General features: G+C 40.9%; 1 protein-coding gene across 5 annotated transcripts in view; it reads left to right on the top strand.

The window, feature by feature from the left end:
* The window catches only part of ST7 (suppression of tumorigenicity 7), a 273,873-nt gene that overhangs the window by 209,849 nt on the left and 38,063 nt on the right, over positions 1-25,961 (top strand). For all 5 annotated transcript variants that reach the window (XM_068972731.1, XM_068972729.1, XM_068972728.1 and 2 more), the window contains 2 exons: positions 16,755-16,827; positions 18,303-18,405. In XM_068972731.1, coding sequence (XP_068828832.1) covers positions 16,755-16,827; positions 18,303-18,405 — 176 coding nt within the window. The remainder of the gene's footprint in view (positions 1-16,754; positions 16,828-18,302; positions 18,406-25,961) is intronic.

Below are 25,961 nucleotides of genomic sequence, written 5' to 3'. Positions count from 1 at the left end.
TAATTTGTGATTTATCTTTTTTTTCAGTCATACATTAGCTATAAAGACAATGTTTTTAAGATCATAAAGTCATCAGAACCTTCTATTCGAAGCCATTGAGAAAGTTGTTACAAGCTTTGGATTGCCTTTCAAAGATGTTTATAGGCCATCTAGCTTGAAAGCTTAAGTCTGAAGATTAGGGCGGGAGTGAGGAAAAGAATTGATGCGTTTCTTATTCATTATCATTTGCACATTTGAATTTTAGAAGAATCTCACAGATCAAGTAAGTATGAATATGAGTGCTCCCTTCGTGGGCATTTCCTTTGGGAGTACCTAGCTCTGTCTCTAGTTAGTAACTCCTGAGGATGGGAGCAGTGGGGCAGAGGACTAGCCCTGGTGCCAGCCTGCTGAGATCAAGCCCAGCTCTGCCTTTCACTGGCTGAGTGAACTTAGTTCAGTTCAGTTCAGTCTCTCAGTTTTGTCTGACTCTTTGTGACCCCATGGACTGCAGCACGCCAGGCTTCCCTGTCCATTACCAACTCCCGGAGCTTGCTCAAACTCATGTCCATTGAGTCAGTGATGCCATCCAACCATCTTGTCCTCAGCTATCCCCTTCTGCTTCTGCCCTCAATCTTTCCCACCATCAGGGTCTTTCCAATGAGTCCACCCTTTGCATCAGGTGGCCAAAGTACTGGAACTTCAGCTTTAGCATCAGTCCTTCCAATGAATGTTCAGGGTTGATCTCCTTTAGGATTGGCTGGTTTGATCTCCCTGTAGTCCCAGGGACTCTCAAGAGTCTTCTCCAACTTCACAGTTCAAAAGCATCAATTTTTAGGCTCTCAGCTTTCTTTATGGTCCCACTCTCACGATGTGAGAGTGAACTTAAGCAAATCACTTAACCTTCTAAACTTCCATTTCTTTCTCTGGAAATGGAATCAAGACTTAGAAAGCCTAAGCAACTTGCCCAAGATCACACAGCTGGTAATTTGTTGTGAGGATTAAAGCATTTAATCAACGGTGGCTCAGTAGTAAAGAATCCATCTGCCAATACAGGAAATGCTGGTTCGATCCTTGGGTTGGGAAGAACCCCTGGAGAAGGAAATGGCAATCCACTCCAGTCTTCTTACTTGGGAAATCCCATGAATAGAGGAGACAGGTGGGCTGCATTCCGTAGAGTCACAAGAGTCAGACATGACTTAATGACTAAACAACGATGTTTAGAAAAGTGTGGGGCACACAATAAGAATTCAGTAACTATTAACCATTATAAAGAGAGAAGATGACCACTCCTGAACTTCACCACTGTTCTCAACCCATTTTGTTCAAATGGAAAATTGTATATAAAATGTCAATTAAAATGAGAGCATAAGAGCCCTGTCTTGTGTCCCCCTAAAAACTGTTATAGCCTCTTGTTAAAATTAATTATACATATAACAGGACATGTGAACTGACTCATTGGAAAAGACCCTGTTGCTGGGAAAGATTGAAGGCAGGAGGAGAAGGGAACAACAGAAGATGAGATGGCTGGGTGGCATCACTGACTCAATGGACATGAGTCTGAGTGAACTCCAGGAGTTGGTGATGGACAGGGAAGCCTGGTATGTTGCAGTCCATGGAGTCACAAAAAGTAGGACATGACTGAGTGACTGAACAATAAAATAGGACATGTGTGTAGATATTTAATAAGAATGGAAATACTTATTTTTATCTCTAAAACAATTCTTAAACATTTAGAAAACTGAAAAATAAAAATTGCCCAAGATTTTCACTCTTAAGATAAAGACAGATTGTTTCAGCCTCGGGGCAATTTGTACCAATGAAAATACAAATTCAAGCTCTTCTGGATACTTACTGCATTAGAGCCTCTAGTGATTGCCCTAAATTTGGGGTCAAAAGCTTCCCTGTGAAGGACAGCTGGTCTTTTTATATAGTCATGAATGTTATATAAATGCAACAGCTATATAAGACCATTTTTACTGGTACCATCAAGCCCATCCTAAATCTGCATTCTTATTTACTATCTGGTAATGTGCAGAAGTTTCCCTGGTGGCTCAGACGGTAAAGCGTCTGCCTATAATGCGGGAGACCTGGGTTCAGTCCCTGGGTCGGGAAGATCTCCTGGAGAAGGAAATGGCAACCCACTCCAGCATTCTTGCCTGGAAAATCCCATGGAGGGAGGATCCTGGTGGGCTACAGTCTATGGGGTCACAAAGAGTCAGACACGACTGAGCAACTTCACTTCACAATGTGCAGAAGGAATACTTTTAAGTACAGGACATGTTTGTAGCATTGGGGGAATACTTTCATTTCAATAGATTGAAAGCAGAAATTCTAAAGAAAACATGAGGGAATCACTCTATGCTGAGACCCTTCAGGGAGTAAACTTTCTGCTGATCATTGCTTTATAGAGTCAGCATGTAGTTACAAGTAAAAATTTTGTAGCATAAGATAAATATTTCTTCATATAGTTGAATCCTTGTTACCTGCCACTCCCTTTGCTCTAAATTACTAAGATCAGTAGTGTTTGCTGATTGAATCATTGACTTCCGAGGTGGCACACCTTTTTGAAGTTCTTTTTATTTTATATCAGTCCTTTTTATTTCTTCAGTGAAGCTTTCTCCTTTGGTTGAAAGGGGACAACCTTAGACTGACTTTTTGAAGGTGGGACCAAACAACTTCATACTGTCTAGAATCCCCTGCAAAATCTAAGAACACAATTATGCATATATGTTGTTGTTTTCTTTCCATCATATCATGAACAGGAGTAAACAGAGAAATCTTGTTGAAGACAGTCACATTGAAGATAGAATCACATCATGGTACAGTAATAAGACATTATGGTCCACTAACAGGAAGGAGAAATGGGCTGTATTTTCATTAGTTTGTTTTTCACTTTTGTTTGTTCAGTTGGTTTCTTCATGGCTCCAGAAGAATCTGTCAAGGCTACATAAACTTCAGGTATATCAACTTCTTGTCTTACGAAGAAAAGTGATACTTGATACTCTGTCATCTTAGGTGGTTACAGGGAGTAATTCGGTTAATTTTTTCAAATTAATTCAGCAAACCTTTATGCTGAAGATACTTTTAGGTACTTCCAGATTTGAAGGTGAATATGATTTATTCTGTGTTGCCAAGAAGCTTTCAGTCTGTTGGAGAAAGAGGTTAAAAACAAAAAAGCAACCCATAATGAATCAAGGTGGGGTGAATCTGTGCTCAGTGAATCAGTTTGAAACATGCTGCAGGTAGCAGTGAGAAAGAAACTCTTTGAGAGCAAGCCCTGTGTCCTCTTCTTGGACACTGATGTACTACGGTAGATGTTCAGAGTGTCAGTGGTGAATGATCGACTTGTTAGATGGAGCTGCACTGTGAAATAGTGCTCTTACTTGTGAGGTGCTTTGGGACTTACTTATCTACTGGCTGCTACCCTTGAAAACATTGATTTAGAGGTTTCAGTGTGAAATTGACCCTCAGCTGACCAATCTCATACATAGGAAGAGTAATGATATTTTTAAAATTACATCTTGATTGTTATTATAGATGAACAAAGGGAAATTAGGCAAAAAGATCATCACTGGAAAAAATTCTATCCTATCTAAGGTTTTGCCCCATGGGTTTTCTGAGACATCAAAATGACAGCTGTACTCATAATCACATAACTTTGTCCCAAGATTATTTCATTGAATTTCAAGTTTGTTGGTATGAGCCATTCATGACTTTTGAAAACTTAAGAGTCCTCCTCCCTGAGGTGACCTTTCTTTTTTTTTTTTCAGTAGCACCATTCTCATAAAGGGTGCTTGGGAGCCAGAAGAGGTGTGGTTTGCTTTCTTTGTTTCTGGACAAAAATTTCACTTTTGTTTAACCTTGCTTCAGCTTTTACTCTTGCTTTCTTCCTGCCCTGCTTTCCCACTATACTGCTTTGTCAAATAGACATTTAGATTTAGAGCACAATCCAGTGTCATACATTCTGCTGGAATGCTGTGTGTGCGTGTGTGCTCAGTTGTGTCTGACTCTTCCAGCCCCAAGGACTGTAGCCAGCCAGGCTCCTCTGTTCATGGAATTGTAAGCAGAGATAAATGAAGTATACATGTTGAGAAATAACATGTTTCTGACTCCCTCTTAAAGTACACATCAATACAGATCACTTTTGGCTCCTGGAAGCTAAATTAGAAGTAAATGTTTGCATGTCCAAGGAAGGTGATATAAAGTGATTTAATATGTTACTATGTTAATTTAGGATTTTATTCAGCAAACACTGACCACCAACTACGTTTCAAACGTTGTTTTGTATTGTGGGTAGGAAGTGATGAAGAAACACCGCTTTAACCCCTAAAGCACACCATGTGAATAGGAGAGGGAAATGAGAATGGACAGTTGATGTGAAGGGTAAAGACTGACAGAGTTTAACCCAAGACAGAAGGGACACCTCACCCAAGGTGATGAGAGAAGCCACCCCCGTGGAGGTGGGGTCTGTGCTGCACCAAACAGTGAAGGTGCTGGAGGCAAAGAAAACACATCCAAACACATTTGGGGCAGGACTGACACAGCTTGTATGGAAAACGTTGTTTCCCACCGAGCAGAGGGGTGGCGGAGGGCTGCAGCAGAAGATGCACTGGTGAGTTAAGCAGGAGCCAGACCTCAAAGAGCTTTGATTCTAGTTTGGATTTTGTTCTAAAGACTATGGAGAGACCCTGAAGGCAATTTCAGCAGAGGAAGGGTTTCATCTGCCTGCAGAGTGAAGAGAGTGGCATCGTGAATTCACACTCCGCCTCGTTTTGACTTGGAGAGTGGGATGCCGAACCCTGTGGTAGAGCTTTCAGAATTTCAGAATTCAGAATTCTGTCCTTCAGGGAGACATTTTCTAGGTTCTCCAACCAAGAAATGTAAAAAAGTTATTAATAGAGTTTGGTTTTTCTTTCTTTAACAACAGATGGAAATCCCAGTGCAGAAACTTTTTATTTCATGGATAATCGAAACTTCTTTTTTAAACTATAAACACTTAATTTCATTTGCTCTCTGGTGATTTCATTCTTAACTCCAGGAAGTCAAGACCTATATAAACCAGAAAAACCCTTATATAACCTGTTTTTTGAGGGGAATGTAACTAAGATGTTACATTAAGAGTCTGCCACGATTCATGTATCCTACCTACTTTCATCAATACCTGCATACTTCTGTTGAGTGATAGCAGTGACACAAGGAGGAAAAAAGTGAAATGTGAGGAAGAGGTGGAAGGTCTTTAGAGGGATCTTGCTTCCTGACACTTTAATTACAACTAACGTAGACAAAGTCTGAGAGTAATTAATACCTTGGATTTAATTCTTATCAAAAAGAAAGAACTTTCAGTTCAGTTCAGTCATTCAGTCATGTCCAACTCTTTGCGACCCCATGGGCTGCAGCACACCAGGCTTCCCTGTCCATCACCAACTCCCGCAGCCTACTCAAACTCATGTCCATCGAGTCAGTGATGCCATCCAGCCATCTCATCCTCTGTCGTCCCCTTCTCCTCCTGCCTTCAATCTTTCCCAGCATCAGGGTCTTTTCCAATGAGTCAGGTCTTCACATCAAGTGGCCAAAGTATTGGAGTTTCAGCTTCAGCATCAGTCCTTCCAATGAATATTCAGGACAGATTTCCTTTAGGATGAACTGGTTGGATCTCCTTGCAGTCCAAGGGACTCTCAAGAGTCTTCTCCAACACCACAGTTCAAAAGCATCAATTCTTCGGCGCTCAGCCTTCTTCACAGTCCAACTCTCACATCCATACATGACTACTGGAAAAACCATAGCTTTGACTAGATGGACCTTTGTAGGCAAAGTAATGTCTCTGCTTTTGAATATACTATCTAGGTTGGTCATAGATTTTCTTCCAAGGAGTAAGCGTCTTTTAATTTCATGGCTGTAGTCACCATCTGCAGTGATTTTGGAGCCCCCCCAGAATAAAGTCTTTCACTGTTTCTACTGTTTCCCCATAAATTTGCCATGAAATGATGGGACCAGAAATAAACTTAGTTTTCTGAATGTTGAGTTTTAAGCCAAAAACTTTTGGTTCTCCTCTTTCACTTTCATCAAGAGGCTCTTTAGTTCTTCACTTTCTGCCGTAAGGATGGTGTCATCTGCGTATCTGAGGTTATTGATATTTCTCCCGGCAATCTTGATTCCAGCTTGTGCTTCATCCAGCCCAGTGTTTCTCATGATGTACTCTGCATATAAGTTAAATAAGCAGGGTGACAATATACATCCTTGACGTACTCCTTTTCCAACTTGGCACCAGTCTGTTGTTCCATGTCCAGTTCTCACGGTTGCTTCCTGAACTGCATACAGACTTCTCAAGAGGCAGATCAGGTGGTCTGGTATTCCCATCTCTTTCAGAATTTTCCAGAGTTTGTTGTGATCCACACAGTCAAAGGCATTGGCATAGTTAATAAAGTAGAAGTAGATGTTTTTCTGGAACTCTCTTGCTTTTTCCATGATCCAACAGATGTTGGCAATTTGATCTCTGGTTCCTCTGCCTTTTCTAAATCCAGCTTGAACATCTGGAAGTTCACGGTTCAGGTACTATTGAAGCCTGACTTGGAGAGTTCTGAGCATTACTTTGCTAGCGTGAGAGTGCAATTGTGCGGTAGTTTGAGCATTCTCTGGCATTGCCTTTCTTAGGGATTTGAATGAAAACTGACCTTTCCCAGTCCTGTGGCCACTGCTGCGTTTTCCAAATTTGCTGGCATATTGAGTGAAGCACATTCACAGCATCATCTTTTAGGATTTGAACTAGCTCAACTGGAATTCCATCACCTCCACTAGCTTTGTTTATAGTGATGCTTCCTAAGGCCCACTTCACTTTGCATGTCTGGCTCTAGTTGAGTGATCATACCATCATGATTATCTGGGTTGTGAGATCTTTTTTGTATAGCTCTTCTCTGTATTCCTGTCACCTCTTCTTAATATCTTCTGCTTTAGGTCCATACCTTTTCTGTCCTTTATTGAGCCCATCTTTGCATGAAATGTTCCCTTGGTATCTGTAATTTTCTTGAAGAGATCTCTAGTCTTTCTCATTCTATTGTTTTCCTCTATGTCTCTGCACTGATCACTGAGGAGGGCTTTCTTATCTCTCCTTGCTATTCTTAGGAAACCTGCATTCAGATGGGTATATCTTTCCTTTTCTTCTTTGCCTTTCACTTTTCTTCTCAGATCAGTTCATTTGAGTTGCTCAGTAGTGTCTGACTCTTTGCGACCCCTTGAGTCACAGAACGCCAGGCCTCCCTGTCCATCACCAGCTCCCAGAGTTTACTCAGTCATGTCCGTTGTGTCAGTGATGCTATCCAACCATCTCATCCTCTGTCGTCCCCTTCCTCTCCTGCCTTCAATCTTTCCCAGCATCAGGGTCTTTTCAAATGAGTTAGCTCTTCGCATCAGGTGGCCAAAGTATTGGAGTTTCAGCTTCAATATTAGTTCTTCCAATGAACACCCAAGACTGATCTCCTTTAGGATGGACTGGTTGGATCTCCTTGCAGTCCAAGGGACTCTCAAGAGTCTTCTCCAACACCACAGTTCAAAAGCATCACTTCTTCAGCGCTCAGCTTTCTTTATAGTCCAACTCTCACATCCATACATGACTACTGGAAAAACTATAGCCTTGACTAGACAGACCATTGTTGGTAAAGTAATGTCTCTGCTTTTTAATATGCTGTCTAGGTCGGTCATAACTTTCCTTCCAAGGAGCAAGCGTGTTTTTATTTCATGACTGCAGTCACCATCTGCAGTGATTTTGAAGCCCCCCAAAATAAAGTCAGCCACTCTTTCCACTGTTTCCCCATCTATTTGCCATGAAGTGATGGGTCCGGATGCCATGATCTTAGTTTTCTGAATGTTGAGCTTTAAGCCAACTTTTTCACTCTCCTATTTCACTTTCATCAAGAGGCTCTTCTATTCACAGCTATTTGTAAGGCCTCCTCAGACAACCATTTTGCCTTCTTGCATTTCTTTTTCTTGGGGATGGTCTTAATCCCTGCCTCTTGTACAGTGTCACGAACCTCCATCCATAGTTCTTCAGGCACTCTGTCTATTAGATCTAATCCCTTGAATCTATTTGTTGCTTCCACTGTATAATCATAAGGGATTTGTTTTAAGTCATACCTGAATGGTCTAGTGATTTTCCCTACTTTCTTCAATTTAAGTCTGAATTTGGCAATAAAGATCTGAGCCACAGTCAGTTCCTGGTCTTGTTCTAGCTGGCTTTATAGAACTTCTCCATCTTTGGCTGCAAATAATATAATCAATCTGATTTTGATGTTGACCATCTGGTGAGGTCCATGTGTAGAGTCTTCTCTTGTGTTGTTGGATGAGGGTGTTGCTATGACCACTGTGTTCTCTTGGCAAAACTCTATTAGCCTTTGCCCTGTTTCATTCTGTAATCCAAGGCCAAATTTGCCTGTTACTCCAGGTATCTCTTGACGTCCAACTTTTACATTCCAGTCCCCTATAATGAAAAGGACACCTTTTTGGGGTGTTAGTTCTAGAAGGTCTTGTAGGTCTTCATAGAACCGTTCATCTTCAGCTTCTTCAGTATTACTGGTCGGGCATAGACTTGGATTACTGTGATATTGAATGGTTTGCCTTGGAAACAAACAGGGATCATTCTGTTGTTTTTGAGATTGCATCCAAGTGCTGCATTTCAGACTCTCTTGTTGACTGTGATGGCTACTCCATTTCTTCTAAGGGTTTCTTGCCCACAGTAGTAGATATTATGGTCATCTGAGTTAAATTCACCCATTCCAGTTCATTTTAGTTCGCTGATTCCTAAAATGTCAATGTTCACTCTTGTCGTCTCCTGTTTGACCACTTTTAATTTGCCTTGATTCATGGACCTGACATTCCAGGTTTCTATGCAGTATTGCTGTTTACAGCATCAGACCTTGCTTCCATCACCAGTCACATCCACAACTGGGTGTTGTTTTTGCTTTGGCTCCATCCCTTCATTCTTTCTGGAGTTATTTCTCCACTGATCTCCAGTAGCATATTGGGCACCTACTGACCTGGGGAGTTCATCTTTCCATGCCCTATCTTTTTGCCTTTTCATATTGTTCATGGGCTTCTCAAGATAAGAATATGGAAATGGTTTGCCATTTCCTTCTCCAGTCCACCACATTTTGTAAGAACTCTCCACCATGACCCGTCCATCTTGGGTGACCCTACACAGCATGGCTCATAATTTCATTGAGTTAGACAAGGTTGTGGTCCATGTGATCAGATTGGTTAGTTTTCTGTGATTGTGGTTTTCAGTCTGTCTGTACTCTGATGGAGAAGGATAAGGGGCTTATGGAAGCTTCCTGAATGGAGAGACTGACTGAGAGGGAGACTGGGTCTTGTTCTGATGGGCGGGGCCATTCTTTAATCCAGTTTTCTGTTGATGGGTGGGCCTGTGTTCCCTCCCTGTTATTCACCTGGGGCTAAACCATGGTGGAGATGATGAAGATAATGGTGACCTCCTTCAAAAGGTCCCATGCTCGCACTGCTGCACTCAGTGCCCCCAACCTGCAGCTGGCCACCACTGACCCACACCTCTGCTGGAGACTCTGGACACTCACGGGCAAGTCTGGGTCAGTCTCTTGTGGGGTCACTGCTCCTTTCTCCTGGGTCCTGGTGCACACAAGGTTCTGTTTGTGCCCTCTAAGAATCTATTTCCCCATTCCTGTGTAGGTTCTGACAGCTGTATGATGGGGTTGATGGCAACCTCCTCCAAGAGGGCTTATGCTGTACCCAAGTCTGCTTCACCCTGAGCCCCTGCTCCTGCACCGTGAGCCCCTGCTCCCGCAGCACTCCACTGCTGACCCATACCTCCACAGGAGACACTCGAACACAGTTCTGTCTCAGTTTCTGTGGGGTCTTTGGGTCCTGGTGCACACAAGGTTTGTTTGAGCCCTCTGAATGTCTCTGGCAAGTATGTTTGATTCTAAATGTGATTTTGCCCTTCCTACCATCTTGCTGGGGCTTCTCCTTTGCCCTTGGACATGGGGTATCTCCTTAAAGTCTCTCCAGTGCCTCACAGTTTTACCTGTCATAACTATTAATAAATAGTTGCACACAGATTATTGCAGACCACTGCAAATACAGGATGATCTCTAGAATACCATTTCTGGACTCTCTCCTTGGTATTGCTGTGGTCAGTATGTTTTTAAATCAGACTTTGCTGACAGCATAGCACAGTTAACAAGCATGTGCTCTGGGGGAAGCTCATATTTGTTCTAGGTGTGTCATGTTGTCATATTTCTTAACTGTTCTGTGCCTCACTTTTTCCATCTGTTAAACAGGGCTAGCAATAGGTGCTGTCTCATAGGACCTACTGGTCTGAGGATTAATGTGTGTATGTGATTAACACTAGTGTCTGGGACTTAATAAGCCCTCGATAAATGTTAACTAGCGGTAATTTTGATGATGATAATGATCATATAGGAAGGAAGGTATACTTATGACGTGTATGGAGCAAAGCTATAGGTGATAGGTTGAGTTACAACTATGACTGATAGGCTGGAATGATATGCTGAAACCATTACTATTTAATAGTTTAGATTTTATCTTAAGATTTAAAATTTAATGGAGTCATATGTGGATTTCATATTCCATATGAGTCATAGATTCCAAAATTCTCCTGGCTGAAGTAACAGAGAGAAGACCTGGCTTTGGGTGAAATTGGTTTGGATAGAATGTGGAGTAAAGGTTTGTTGACCACATAGTCTTAGAACAAAGTGCTTCAGCTGCTCAACTTCAGGGCTATCCTTGCTGGTACTCAGAGATGGGGCAGTGGCCATGGGCTCCTCAGGCTGCATGTTTCCCTGGCTCTGTACTGGTCAGGTTTCAGGGATCCAAAGGATTATTTACAGTTGTAAATCTCATATTTTGAAATCACTTATGTCTCTGTAATAAAAATAAGTTGAGAAGTTCTGAATACTGTGTCTTCAGTTAAAGGGCTAGAAGTATTTATTCTGGAAAAGATTAGGTTTAGAGGAGATAATTTAATCATCTTAATAGTTGAAAGGTCAACTTGAGAAATAATCAGATTCTGTTTATTAAACTAAGAAGGAGTTTTTAGATAAGGATGCATAGAGGGAATGGAGGGGCCAAAGTGATGAAAGGCAAAGGAGAGAAGACAGCTTCGGGAGCGTAGGTTTGGCTTTTTTTTTTCACCTTTTTTAAATTGAGATATAAATTATGGGCTGTAACATGCACAAGTCTTAAACATATAGCTGGATGACTTTTCAGTTGTGTATGAATGAGTGAGAAAAGTTGCTCAGTCGTGTCCGACTCTGTGACCCCATGGACTGTAACCTGCCTGGCTCCTCACTCCATGGGATTCTCCAGGCAAGAATCTAGAGTGGGTAGCCATTTTCTTCTTCAGGGGATCTTCCTGACTCAGGGATCAAACCTGGGTCTCCCACTCTGCAGGCAGACTCTTTACCATCTGAGCCACCAGTTATGTATACACACCTCTGTGATCACCACCCAGGATCATAGAATTTTCCCCTCCAACCCAGCTGTAACCATTTTTCTGACTTCTCTCACCATATATTAGTTTTGCAAACTTCACACAATCTCTTTGGAGTACTCTTCACCAATCATTTATCTGTCTTCTGACTAAATTCCATTTCCAGTTATATATCCAAGAAAAATGAGGGTTTTTTTTTAATAAGAAAAAAACATACACAAGAATGATAACAACAGCTTTCTGTATCATAGTGAAAAACTGGAAAACAATCCAAATAGCCATGAGCAAGAGAATAAACATATTGTGCTATGTTCACACAATGAAATGCTACTCAGCAATAAGAAGGAATGAGATACTGGTGTACGCTACACCATGGATGAACCTCAGAAACATCATTTGGAATGAAAGAAGCCTGACATGAAAGTGCATACACCATGATTCTAATTCTGTGGAGTTCAAGACTGTAGCTTTTAATTAAAGTCTTTCATGTCTATTTGATTTTACATGCCTAAGATGCTTAGAGAAAGTTCTTCCCTTTTCATAAAAGTATCTATATGAAGCACAAGATGGCAAAGAAGTGGAAGGAAAAGTAACGCCAGCAGTTCAGCTTTGCTTAAGTGAGAAACATCAGCATTCCTTCTTTCTGTAATGAGTAATGGAAATATGTGATGTCTCATTATTTCCTTTCATTTCCTCCTTGGATTCTAATCCTTAAAGAGACTTTCTGGCGATAGTGGTAGACAGAAAAGCACTGCATAGTTAGAGTCTCTTCATACAAATTGGACTTAGAATAATTTCAAGTCTCTTCCTCAAAATAAAATTTCTGAATAAATTATAAGAAGTATAGGAAAGCATCTTATTTGGTGTTATTTCCTGCTTCAAACTTCTGATACGGCCGTTTTCATCACTACTGTTAGTCGCTTGTTCCCCGTACCATTAGTGGTCACTGGGGGACACGTATGGGTGAGAAGGGTACAAATAAAGAGCCAGCATAAGAGAATTCCTTTGGGAAAGTTGTATGTTTTGATAGTAGTGGTGGTTACATGAATCTAGCCTTGGGATGAAATTGCATAGAACCACAAACTTATAGGAATGCATGTAAAAAATGGTGAAAACTGAATAAGGTCTGTAATTGATTTAATAGTACTATACCAGTGTCAGTCTCTGGGTTTTTTATATCATTATACAGTTTTGTGAGTTGTTACCATTTGAGAGAAGCTGAGGGAAGCTTCACAGAACTCTGTACTATATTCACAACTCCTTGTGACACTATAATTATTTCAAAATAATAATTTTAAAAATTATAATAGGCAGCAACCAGCCAGTCTCAGTCTTTTATTTTCCCTACCAAATGAAAAAGGCAGTGCTTATGGGGCAAGCAGCCCATAGTAATTAGCTTTCTCCTAAAGGTAGTGTATATGGTTTTTCTTAAAAACTGTGCCAAAACATGCAGTTCCTGCCTCTGATTTAGATGTTAGGCAGTTATTAGATTAAAATATGGTTAACAATTGCATACTGCAAAAGAATACACTAACTTTTTAAAAGGCATGTAAATACATTTTCTAGATCTGCAGGGCTGACAGCACTTTCTGTAAGTTCTGCCTTTGTCTGTTTATGCTGTCTGTGTCTGGCTCTACCAATGTAATGCCCATGATCTTGCTTCAGGCAGTTAGTAAAAAGAATCCTTCTATTTAGCATCATCATTATCCTTTAAAAATTCACTTATTACATGCACATCACAGGAAGCTTTGGAAATTCAGATAAACAGTAGAAAATTGTCTATAATCCCAGCACCCAGAAATAAAACTTAATATTTCATATGTATGATTCCAGCCTTTTTATCTCTCTGTATATAAATGCCTTTCTTAAAATATGTGAAATCATAATTTTTATAAACTTGTTTTACTTATTGATGTGTACACAATAATGCAAAACTTTCCCAGCTCATTAAATACTTATCTACCGTACAACTTAATGACTGCCCAGAATTGCACCTTGTGGATGGTGTAGCACCTTAGCCTTTCTCCTATGATTGGACATTTAGGCTGTTTGCAGTTTTCTACCATTAGAAACAATGTTGTGGTCAACATCCTTAAGGTTAAATCATCATGCACAGTCATGATGACTTCCCTTAAGATAAAGCCTTAGATGTAGAATTGCTGGGTAGGCAAAATGTTAAAGCATTTGATTTATGTTGTCAGAAATAAGTGTCATTTACAAAGATATGTTGTAAAAGAAAGCCTTATTTGAACAAGATGCTTTACCTGAAGGGATATTTATGATCAATTTCTTTATAATGATTCATCCCCTCCTTAGAGACAGATTGCCATTACCAAATAGATGTCTTGCTTTGACAGAATTAAAAGAAAAATATTGAAACTATATAAGTAAGTTATGCAAGAATTGTTTGCTAGTTTTTCATTTTTGTTTAACAATGAAAGCAAAATAGTATACTGAAGAGGTAACAAATGAAATAACCTTGCTACTAGTGGAGAATTGTGGTATTTATATTTTTCCTTCCCCCATTTGATACTGACTAAAATATATTTTTTAAAATTAAGTATTATGATCATGTACATATACTACCAACATCTTCACATACAATGAAGGAATAAGGGTAAACATTTTTTAAATGGGGAAAATATACCATAGTAGTTGTAATGTTGCAGAGTTGTGAATGTCTTGTCTATAGGAGTGAAAGGGTTAAAAATTGCCTTTGATTAGGCATCTCTAATATTCTGCTGGAACACTTCAGTCATATATATGTTTTTGCATTTCTAACTAGGTAAATGTATTCCTTTGGTTCAAAACAACCTGATCCTTCTCTCTGAGACGCTAAATCCTTAGCAGCAGGTTTTCTTTCATTTTTCAAGTGAGGCTTCCTTTTGGGCTGCCACCTTCAAATAATTTTGACCATTATTTTCAGTTTCAGCTCCTTTCCAGGACTAATCCTTTGTTCCCATTTCATAGAAAGGTTCTAGACTGACACAGAAGGAGCACAGATCCCTCTATGAAGGATGAAAACAGAGCTTGCATGCGTGCTGAGTCACTGCAGTTGTGTCCAACTCTTTGTGACCCTATGAAATGTAGCCCGCCAGGCTCCTCTGACCGTGGGATTCTCCAGGCAAGAATACTGGAGTGGGTTGCCATGCCCTCCTCTAGGGGATCTTCCCAACTGACCCAGGGATTTAACCCGCTTCTCTTATGTCTTGTGCATTAGCAGGAGGGTTCTTCATGAGGGAAGCTATGGGGCTTCCCTCATAGTTCAGTTGGTAAAGAATCTACCTGCAATGCAGGAGACTCTGGTTCGATTCCTGGATCTGGAAGATCCCCTGGAGAAGGGATAGGCTACCCACTCCAGTATTCTTGGGCTTCCCTTGTGACTCAGCTGGTAAAGAATCCACCCGCAATGTGGGAGACCTGGGTTCGATCCCTGGGTTGGGAAGATTCCCTGGAGAAGGGAAAGGCTACCCACTCTAGTATTCTGGCCTGGAGAATTCCATGGACTATACAGTCCATGGGGTCACAAAGAGTCAGACACAACTGAGCGAATTTCACTTCACTCTTTACCACTAGTGCCACCTGGGAAGCCTGAAAACCAGGCTTAGATAATGTTTAAACGAAAGGTCTGAACTTAAAAAAAAGAGGAAAAGGTTTAAACTTTTAAGTAGAATGTGTATTATCTGCGATTTTTTTTATTATCTTCTAATAACAGTCAATAAGTTGACCCTAGCAAACAAGACAATTGATTCCTGGACTGATTTCCCATATTGTTGTTGTTCAGTTGCTAAGTCCTGTCTGACTTTTGCGACCCCAGGGACTGTAGCACACCAGGATCCTCTGTCCAGGATCCTTCACCATTGGGAAGTGGTTAAATATTTAGATATTGGGAAAACAACAAGACAAATCCATGAGTGTCTGACCGTTTTTTTTTTTTTTCTTAGTCACAAGCACATTTTATACTGTGCTTATGATGCTGAAGTTTTGTTTGAATATAACTTATGAGATCAGAATTGCAGAGACATCTGACCCTTTCAATTCTGTATTGGTATTTTCTCTGATTATTTGTATTTTATCAATGTCATTGAAATTTCCTTCAAAGAGAAATTCCTCATGCTGAAGTTGGTGGTAAATAATGGTTATTGAATGAGAGATTGTTTTTATTTTATGAAATTATTTTCTCCTGCTGCTGTCTTATGTCTAGTTATGGACTTTCCTTTTCATTCCTACTATAATGTCATTCTTCTAAAGTTGAAAACAGTCCTACAAGAAACTTGAAGAGAATTCCAAGTGTTAAGAGTTCTTCTAATCTAGAGTGAATTTTGTAGCACCTTAGAATGGCATATTTTCACCTGGTCTGAATTAAGAAAGTATTTCTATGTCATAGTAGTATAAATTACTATGAGTGTTAAAGAAATACAGTTCTGGTATGAAATAAGATCATAATTTAAATACAAATCTGCGCCCCATCAAGGGACTACCCTCTCTGAGTTTATCTACTCTTAGCTGCACTCTGCGCTCTATTCCCTGTAAATGGAATTTGGTACTCATCCTTACCCCTCCATCTGCAATTATCTATACAAACCAAAAGGACCTGTTTTTCTGGGCAACAGATTAGGCTTCTTAATTTGAAAGGGGCTTTGTCATGGGTTTTTAATGAACAAAATTGTATAGTTTTATAAAGATTTCATATGTACATATAAATGTATATAGCTTTATAAAGATTTTTCTTCTCACGGTTAACAAAAAAACTGAATATAAATTTCTTGAAGCTTAATGCAAAGGAAATCTGGTTTAAATTTAAACCAGGTTTAAATTTTTAAATAATAGGTTTTTAAAATAAATTGATTTATCACTAAAATACTTATATTTTTTAAAAATCCAGGTAATATTTTTTTCTTCACTTTAGTATTTCATATACCTCTTAAGAAATTTTATAAGTAACAAAGAGGTCCTATTTGCCTTTCTTGATATCAAGGCTATTCATGTAATATTTATTTTATGTATTTATAGCTATTCTCTGCTTAAACTCAACATATGAAAATACACGTTTTAAAACAGAAGATAATTGCCAAACAGTGTAGTGGGCTTTAAACATGAATTACTTACAGAAAAATGAATTACCTTGTTTGTCACACACCACCCAGATACATAAACAGCTGTGTACTGTATACATTGATTGACATATTCTTAACTTGTGCTTTATTAGGCTTATATGATTAAAATGCTAGTGTATTTAAAATTATTGCTCTTTGTTTCTACAAACGTATAGCAGCTCCTACTTTTCTTTTCTCTCTGACAGATATAAGCTTACCAAAGTCGGCAACAATATGCTACACCGCTGCCTTGCTCAAAGCAAGAGCTGTCTCTGACAAGTAAGTGGATAGTGACCTGGTGGTACTAGGTGTCAGTCTGGACTGAAGGAGACGCTTTGTGTCTGAGGGTTTCTCTGGAAGTTTTCCTTAGTCTGTGAGACCCCTGCTTATAAGCATGCGTTTTCCAAAACCTGCTGATCTTTCCTTTCACTACTAGAAGGAGGGAATGCATATACCCAGGAATTGTAATGGTTAATGGGTCCCTAAAGAGGGATTTGTATGAAATTCCATGCCTCTGAGGTGACTTTTTTCCTTTTTTTTCTTTTTTTTTTTGCCAGACCACAGATACCAAAAGGCCTGCTTGAGACTTACACAAAAATGCCTTCTTCGATTCTTTTTTTTTTTTTTTTTTTGGCGTATTCCTCTTCCTCCAGCAGTCCAGAATGGGGTAGTGGTCATAACAGAGATGTAATACAGTAAAAGGGGATGGCCATCCCCCATTCTTTATCTCAGCAAACTGACTCCCCACCCAGGGTTCCTTTACCTTGAGTCACCATCTCAGTGGGACCTTGGCCCTTTTTATTCAGGCAGGTGACAACGGCATAGAGAATTTCCATAAATCAGGTGACTGGCAGGTGAAAGAGAATAGATGGCTTAACTGGTTTTGAATTCATAAACGCTTACATGTCCCACTCCACTCCCTCTGGAGCATTGAAAAGCAGATACCAGGAAAAGAACACAGCCTCTGCTGTGTCAGACAGGTTTGCTGTTCAGTGTGTGTGCACTTCAAGACCGAAGTAATTTTCTTTCATTCTTTTTTATCCTGTAGATCGCCAGTACCTACTGCAACATCTTTTCTCCCTACACAGCGACTCCAGCTTGGGAGGGCAGGGCCAGGGTTGTCACAGCTTCCCCTGTGGTGTCTGCCTGCCAAGCACAGCTCTGGAGTTAGCCCTGGGTGTGAGGTGAGAAAGAGATTGCATGGTCTGGTTTTTTTCATTCACTCGGGCAGGTGTCTTGCCCGCAGTTTGGGCATGCACACGCCCCCTGCCGGAATGGCCCCCAGCAGGCTCGCCTGCTTCTGAAGCTGCAAGACTTAACCTTCCATCGCAGCACTGACATGGGGTTGGGAGCCTCCTTTAAAATTCTCCCCAGTTCTGTTTTTAACCAAGTGCGCTCTTCTGTAACCTAGTTTTCTCTTTTTCCTACACTGTCTGCCCTTGTCAGTCCTCCCTCCTCCCCTGACCTAAGCAGGTACCTCCTAGAAAACTTAGATTAGCTATTTAGACAGAGAGACTTGACAGCTGAATTGAATTCCTTCCACGATTAGACACAAGCACGCTTTCTGCTTCTGCTGGGGTTTTTGTTGGCCTCTGTCTGAAGGGTCTCTCAGAGGTCTGATGCAGTGGAGGTTTGGAGAGCTCATGCCTTTGACTCGCTGTGGTTTTTCTGGGCCCTTGATGTGTGGATGCCTTTCCGGGTTAATGCCCAAGCAGTGGTCCCAACTGGATGGTGTTTGTCTTTCTGCTTTTCAGATTCTCTCCTGAGGCTGCATCTCGGCGGGGGCTGAGCACAGCAGAGATGAATGCGGTAGAGGCCATTCACAGAGCTGTGGAATTCAACCCTCACGTGCCAAAAGTGAGTCTGTGGAATCCCCATAGGAGCTCGTTATGAGAGCAGAGAGTATGTGGTGACCACAATGTCATGTCTCGAATACACCCAGTTCTAAAAAGACTGAATTGCAACCAGTGAATTTTGGTTGAGGCCCTGCATAGGCTATGCTTATTAGCCTCATTTTTAAGCAAAAGCTACATTCAAGAGGCTTTGGGGCCCATTTGGGGGCTTCTTATAGTAAAGGTAAATTGATAGATCTAGCTTAGGCAGGCCAGATCAGGAAGCCTGAAATTGGCAAAATATGGAGATCCCCAAGGATGCTGATGCATTTGATAGGAACTGCACATCAGTTATGGTCTTACTTAGAACCAACTCGAGAAATGAACCTTGCTGTGAATAGCAGTGGTAGAAAAAAATTACTAATATGAAATTCTGTGTCTCCATAAGTGAAGTGAAGTAAAAGTATGCAGTTGTGTCAGACTCTTTGCGACCCCATGGACTATGCAGTCCATGGAATTCTCCAGGCCAGAATACTGGAGTGATATTTTTTCCCTTCTCCAGGGGATCTTCTCAACCCAGGGGTCAAACCCAGGTCTCCCACATTGCAGGTAGATTCTCTACCAGCTGAGCCACAAGGAAAGCCCGAGAGTACTGGAGTGGGTAGCCTAACCCTTCTCAAAGCAGATCTTCCCGACCCAGGAATCAAACTGGGGTCTCTTGCATTGCAGGCAGAGTCTTTACCAACTGAGCTATCAGAAAAGCCCATAAGTAAATGATAATTAATCAGTATTGGCCAGCAAATAATGAAAACCTCACAGTATGGAGTAATTTTCTTTTGACTTGTGAGTGCTATTTTAATAGGAAATATTTGTCTTATTAACCACAAGACTGATCAACTTATAAATATTCAGTATTTCCTCTGTATTTTTTATCAATTTGATTTTAAGGGAATCAAATCATGGCAGAGGATATTTCTGTAATCTTTTATTCAGAAGGAGAGTGTGTGTTCATGAATTACCTGTCTTTGAGCACCTGCTCCATGATAGGTTTATTGCTGAGGGCCATTTCTGTTTCTGGATATTATAAAGCACATTTTGACCTCTAGGAAACCTCCTATAGTTCACATCAGGTACAAGACAGTTTTCTTGGCAGAATGTCTGATGAAAATTTCCGTTGGTGAAAAGTGACAAAATAAGGCTGTTTTATTGCAGTACTGTAGCAAAAGGGTGAGTTTGGGGCATGTGTATGTGTGCCTGTGTGATGACTTATGGAGTTACCTACTTTAATTTACTTTGTTGATCTCCAGAGTGACAGAGATAGGTGATCTCTATCATTCCTAAGATTTTGCTCAGATCATGGTCATCTCACAAAACAGGAAACTGAAGAGGGGTGCACAGTGCCACATTTGCCCAAGGATATATTTATCTACTGTAGTCTCAGTGGATAATGAGCAGCGTAGTATTTGTAGACTTAGGTATTGTATATAGGGTGGTATAAAATATATATCTATTTAATATCTTTTCAGATAAGTTAAAAATGTATTATCAAATTTAATTAAAATGTAAAATGAATCATGAAAATATTATCCTGAATTACAGTAAACTTAGGTCATCAATTAATATTCATTGAATGCCATTCTCTAACTACATAGCTATTTTATGAGCACACATAAGTCTCTTTTACAAACAGTATTGGGCAATTGAGTCCTAGATTCTGAGACAAAAACTTGGGTTCCAGTTCTGGCTCTGTCATTTACTAATCATGGGATCTTGAGTTTAACATCTCTGAACTCAAAGTTTTCCCTTGTCCTCCAAGTGAAGATAAAAATATAAGCCTCTCCTATGTTCTGTGATAAAGATCAAGTGAGATAATATATTTAAAGTTCTTTGAATATACTTTAGCATACCATATATTTGTAAATCATTAAAATTATTGATATTTGGCTTGTTGGCAGCTCTTCAAGTATGGGACCTAAGTCTTAACTTTTTTGGTTATACCAGCCTAAGCCTTGTCATCCTGAGACACAAGCTAGAAAACTGCAGCAATCCTTGGAACAATGCTTGTTGATTAGACATTTTAACTGAAGCTGTCATTTAATTCTAGATAATGGTCTTAAATGGTTGAGCCTCCAGAAGAGTAATAAGAGCCCTAAGAAATACTTTAAAGCTGCCATGGAAGAATTTGACTCAGTCAACTAGTATTCTAGTTGCAAAATATAAGTCTTATAAAAGTGGAAATAATTAGAACAAGTTGAGAATATTTGATTTCACTCTAGCTTCCAGTCATTAAACCAATAGGACATGGGAATAAACTGATTCTCTACCACTTTGCTTTACTGATGATTGTGCTGAGGAGAAAACTTGTTTCCAGATCCTCCTCATTATTTACATTTCTATGGGGGAAAAGCCCCATGAATCACTGACCTCATATGTGCAGAGTTAATCACAAACCTCTGGTTCAGTTCAGTTCAGTCTCTCAGTCATGTCCGACTCTTTGCGACCCCACAAACTGCAGCACGCCAGGCCTCCCTGTCCATCACCAACTCCCGGAGTTCACCCAAACTCATGTGCATCGAGTCAGTGATACCATCCAGCCATCTCATCCTCTGTCGTCCCCTTCTCCTCCTGCCCCTAATCCCTCCCAGCATCAGAGTCTTTTCCAATGAGTCAGCTCTTCGCGTGAGCTGGCCAAAGTATTGGAGTTTCAGCCTCAGCATCAGTCCTTCCAATGAAATCTCTGGTACATGTGTACATATGCAGACTGCTAGTAATATCTTTTATACATGTTCTGTTTGTTGGGACTGCTTCCTAATACTTTAGTAGACATGCACACACAAATGTGCATGCGTGCACACATGCATGTGTGTGTGTGTGTGTGTGTGTATGTATCAGTTCAGTTCAGTCGCTCAGTCGTGTCCGACTCTCTGCAACTCCATGAATCACAGCACGCCAGGCCTCCCTGTTCATCACCATCTCCCAGAGTTCACTCAGACTCACGTCCATCGAGTCAGTGATGCCATCCAGCCATCTCATCCTTCTCCTCCAGCCCCCAATCCCTCCCAGGATCAGAGTCTTTTCCAATGAGTCAGCTCTTCGCATGAGGTGGCCAAAGTACTGGAGTTTCAGCTTTAGCATCATTTCTTCCAAAGAAATCCCAGGGCTGATCTCCTTCAGAATGGACTGGTTGGATCTCCTTGCAGTCCAAGGGACCCTCAAGAGTCTTCTCCAACACCACAGTTTAAAAGGATCAATTCTTTGGCGCTCAGCCTTCTTCACAGTCCAACTCTCACGTCCATACATGACCACTGGAAAAACCATAGCCTTGACTAGATGGACCTTAGTCGGCAAAGTAATGTCTCTGCTCTTGAATATACTATCTAGGTTGGTCATAACTTTTCTTCCAAGGAGTAAGCGTCTTTTAATTTCATGGCTGTAGTCACCATCTGCAGTGATTTTGGAGCCCCAAAAAATAGGCTGACACTGTTTCCGCTGTTTCCCCATCTATTTCCCATGAAGTGATGGGACCGGATGCCATGATCTTCGTTTTCTGAATGTTGAGCTTTAAGCCAACTTTTTCACTCTCCTCTTTCACTTTCATCAAGAGGCTTTTTAGCTCCTCTTCACTTTCTGCCATAAGGGTGGTGTCATCTGCATATCTGAGGTTATTGATATTTCTTCTGGCAATCTTGATTCCAGCTTGTGTTTCTTCCAGTCCAGTGTTTCTCATGATGTACTCTGCATATAAGTTAAATAAGCAGGGTGACAATATACAGCCTTGACGTACTCCTTTTCCTATTTGGAACCAGTCTTTTGTTCCATGTCCAGTTCTAACTGTTACTTCCTGACCTGCACACAGATTTCTCAAGAGGCAGGTCAGGTGGTCTGGTATTCCCATCTCTCTCAGAATTTTCCACAGTTTATTGTGATCCACACAGTCAAAGGCTTTGGCATAGTCAAGAAAGCAGAAATAGATGTTTTTCTGGAACTCTCTTGCTTTTTCCATGATCCAGCAGATGTTGGCGCTTTGATCTCTGGTTCCTCTGCCTTTTCTAAAACCAGCTTGAACATCAGGGAGTTCACGGTTCATGTATTGCTGAAGCCTGGCTTGGAGAATTTTGAGCATTACTTTACTAGCATGTGAGATGAGTGCAATCCACTAGCTTTGTTCGTAGCGATGCTTTCCAAGGCCCACTTGACTTCACATTCCAGGATGTCTGGCTCTAGATTAGTGATCACACCATCATGATTATCTGGGTTGTGAAGATCTTTTTTGTACAGTTCTTCTGTGTATTCTTGCCACCTCTTCTTAATATCTTCTGCTTCTGTTAGGTCCAGACCATTTCTGTCCTTTACCGAGCCCATCTTTGCATGAAATGTTCCCTTGGTAGCTCTGATTTTCTTGAAGAGATCTCTAGTCTTTCCCATTCTGTTCTTTTCCTCTATTTCTTTGCATTGATTGCTGAAGAAAGCGTTCTTATCTCTTCTTGCTATTCTCTGGAACTCTGCATTCAGATGCTTATATCTTTCCTTTTCTCCTTTGCTTTTCGCCTCTCTTCTTTTCACAGCTATTTGTAAGGCCTCCCCAGACAGCCATTTTGCCTTTTTGCATTTTTCCCATGAGGATGGTCTTGATCCCTGTCTCCTGTACGATGTCACGAACCTCATTCCATAGTTCAACAGGCACTCTATCTATCAGATCTAGGCCCTTAAATCTATTTCTCACTTCCACTGTATAATCATAAGGGATTTTATTTAGGTCATACCTGAATAGGCTAGTGGTTTTCCCTACTTTCTTCCATTTGAGCATTCTTTGGCATTGCCTTTCTTTGGGATTGGAATGAAAACTGACCTTTTCCAGTCCTGTGGCCACTGCTGAGTTTTCTAAATTTGCTGGCATATTGAGTGCAGCACTTTCACAGCATCATCTTTCAGGATTTAAAACAGCTCAACTGGAATTCCATCACCTCTACTGGCTTTGTTCTTAGTGATGCTTTCTAAGGCCCACTTGACTTCACATTCCAAGATGTCTGGCTCTAGATTAGTGATCACAGCATCATGATTATCTGGGTCTTGAAGATCTTTTTTGTACAGTTCTTCTGTGTATTCTTGCCACCTCTTCTTAATATCTTCTGCTTCTGTTAGGTCCATACCATTTCTGTCCTTTATCGAGTCTATCTTTGCATGAAATGTTCCCTTGGTGTGTATGTATATGGGTGCCTTTTCAGGCAGAGAGTAGCCTTAATTCTAATGAGACATCAGTGGAGGATATAAACACTTAAGATTCTGTTAGTAAGAAGGAATTTTAAATGTCATGTGGGATGCCTCCAAGATTTTAAGCTTAAATCTCTCATAATGATTCTATGAAAGTTATGTTTATTATTGATATCTGTTAATGTTTACTGTGGAGAAGGCAATGGCACCCCACTCCAGTACTCTTGCCTGGAAAATCCCATTGACGGAGGAGCCTGGTGGGCTGCAGTCAATGGAGTCGCGAAGAGTTGGACACAGCTGAGCGACGTCACTTTCACTTTTCACTTTCATGCACTGGAGAAGGAAATGGCAACCTACTCCAGTGTTCTTGCCTAGAGAATCCCAGGGACGGGGGAGCCTGGTGGGCTTCCATCTATGGGGTCGCACAGTCGGACACAACTGAAGTGACTTAGCAGTAGCAGTAGCAATGTTTAATGTGTGGCAAGCACAGTGCTAACTGAACCACATATGCCATCTTATTTATTTTTCATAACAACACTGTGATACTGTTATCCCTGCTATGCCGTAAGTAAATGACAGAGCCTGAACGGTTCTGGGTTATCTAGCTCTTAAACATCTCCCTCCACTGTCTCCCAGATCCTGCCAGGTGGCAGACCAGCCTAGGCACAAACCTTCAAATGATGGCAGCCTCATCGCCTCCCAAGGCACTTGATTCCTGTGGACAATCCAGATTTCTTCAGGGTGTTATCGTGTCTTACTTACTTCCATAGTTTCTTTTCCTCTTTCACAAGAAGTTTTCAGTGGCCTACCCCTGGAATTTTCAGTATATACATGCTGTTTTACCCAATTACAGCCTGCTTGGAAGGAGAAAAAATACCAACTATGATAACTGTGAATTGCCTTCCATAAATTTATAGTTTAGTTCCAACCCCAGTAAGAATAGTTAATATTTCAATGTCCAGTGATAAATATTAGTTATTTACCCCAGGAGGGTTATTCCTAGGAACTCTCTTCACCTGCGAACATAAAGAATAGAGAGTGCTGCTCCTAACCACACCACAGGACTGAGAAATAAATAACAATAGTACAAAGTTGTGGATTTTTGTTCTGAAAGAGAGCCTCAAAGTTGTTTGATTCCAAACATGATTTCTAAAGCTTTAGATTGCAGCAAAGTATTAGGAGGAAGCACCCCATAGACTCACACTGCCATCCAATTGTGTTACTCCCTTCCCGAGGAAGTGCAGCTGTGTCTCCAGCCCTACAGAAGGTGTCAACTCCTTGGATAGTTTTTCAGGACTTCTTATGAACTAATCCAACTTGTCTTTTCATTTTTCCCTAGTTCCTTCCAATGGGCCATCCTCCTCACCCTTCACCCCGACTATTACAAGTCACCACTGGGGAGCATGTACCTCCCCATCCCAGAATCATTCTTCCCCTCTGGTCTCTCACTACAGCACACTGATTATGTACCTACTGGTCACCTCTTTTGAGTTTGATGAGGGGTCTTAGGATCTTAATCATGCTGGTGATTTTCAAGACGTGGGTACACAGTTCAAAAAGACAAAGCTTTAAACCATTAGGGGAGTTTCCCATTCAATATGCTTAAAATAGGAGTTTTGAGTTTAAAGAGAGTTTCTCCATTTTTTAAAGAAAATTTCCCTCATGTTGTTGTTGTTGTTCTGTCGCTCAGGCGTATCTGACTCTGCAACCCCATGGACTGCAGCATGCCAGGCTTCACTGTCCTTCACCATGTAATGCTGGACCAATGAAGGGCCAGCTCGGTTCTATATTTTGTATTGTTGCATTGTATTGCTATCTATTGTTTAATGGATTTTTAGCTTCAGTTTTTTTCTTCTGCTTTCCCTACAGATGTGCTTTCCTACCTGCTCTGCTCTTGCTCAGCCTGACAAGGAGGGGTACATTTCTATCAGTGATCTTTACACAGATCTAAGTTAATGAGTTTATGTGCTCTTAGTATGCCACACCTTTATCTCAAGGCTCTCGCTGTGAAGAGACACATTTTTGGTTTGGAGGATGTTGCATTCACTCCTTCAGGGTGCTAAAGATAAATTTCACTTTGACAAATGTCCAAAAAATTACTAAATTATTGATTTGTTACAAGCTGCATTAGGTATGGTTTTTCCTTCCATGCTACTGCTGCTGCTACGTCGCTTCAGTCGTGTCCGACTCTTTGTGACCCCATAGACATCAGCCCACCAGGCTCCCCCATCCCTGGGATTCTCCAGGCAAGAACACTGGAGTGGGTTGCCATTTTCTTCTCCAATACATGAAAGTGAGAAGTGAAACTGAAGTTGCTCAGTCGTGTCCAACTCTTTGCGACCCCATGGGCTGCAGCCTCCCAGGCTCCTC

The sequence above is a fragment of the Capricornis sumatraensis genome, chromosome 5 (assembly GCF_032405125.1).
Source record: "Capricornis sumatraensis isolate serow.1 chromosome 5, serow.2, whole genome shotgun sequence".
NCBI classification, from domain to species: Eukaryota; Metazoa; Chordata; class Mammalia; order Artiodactyla; family Bovidae; genus Capricornis; species Capricornis sumatraensis.
The sequence above is the reverse complement of the archived record's forward strand: the minus strand, read 5'-3'. Positions and strand labels throughout refer to the sequence as shown.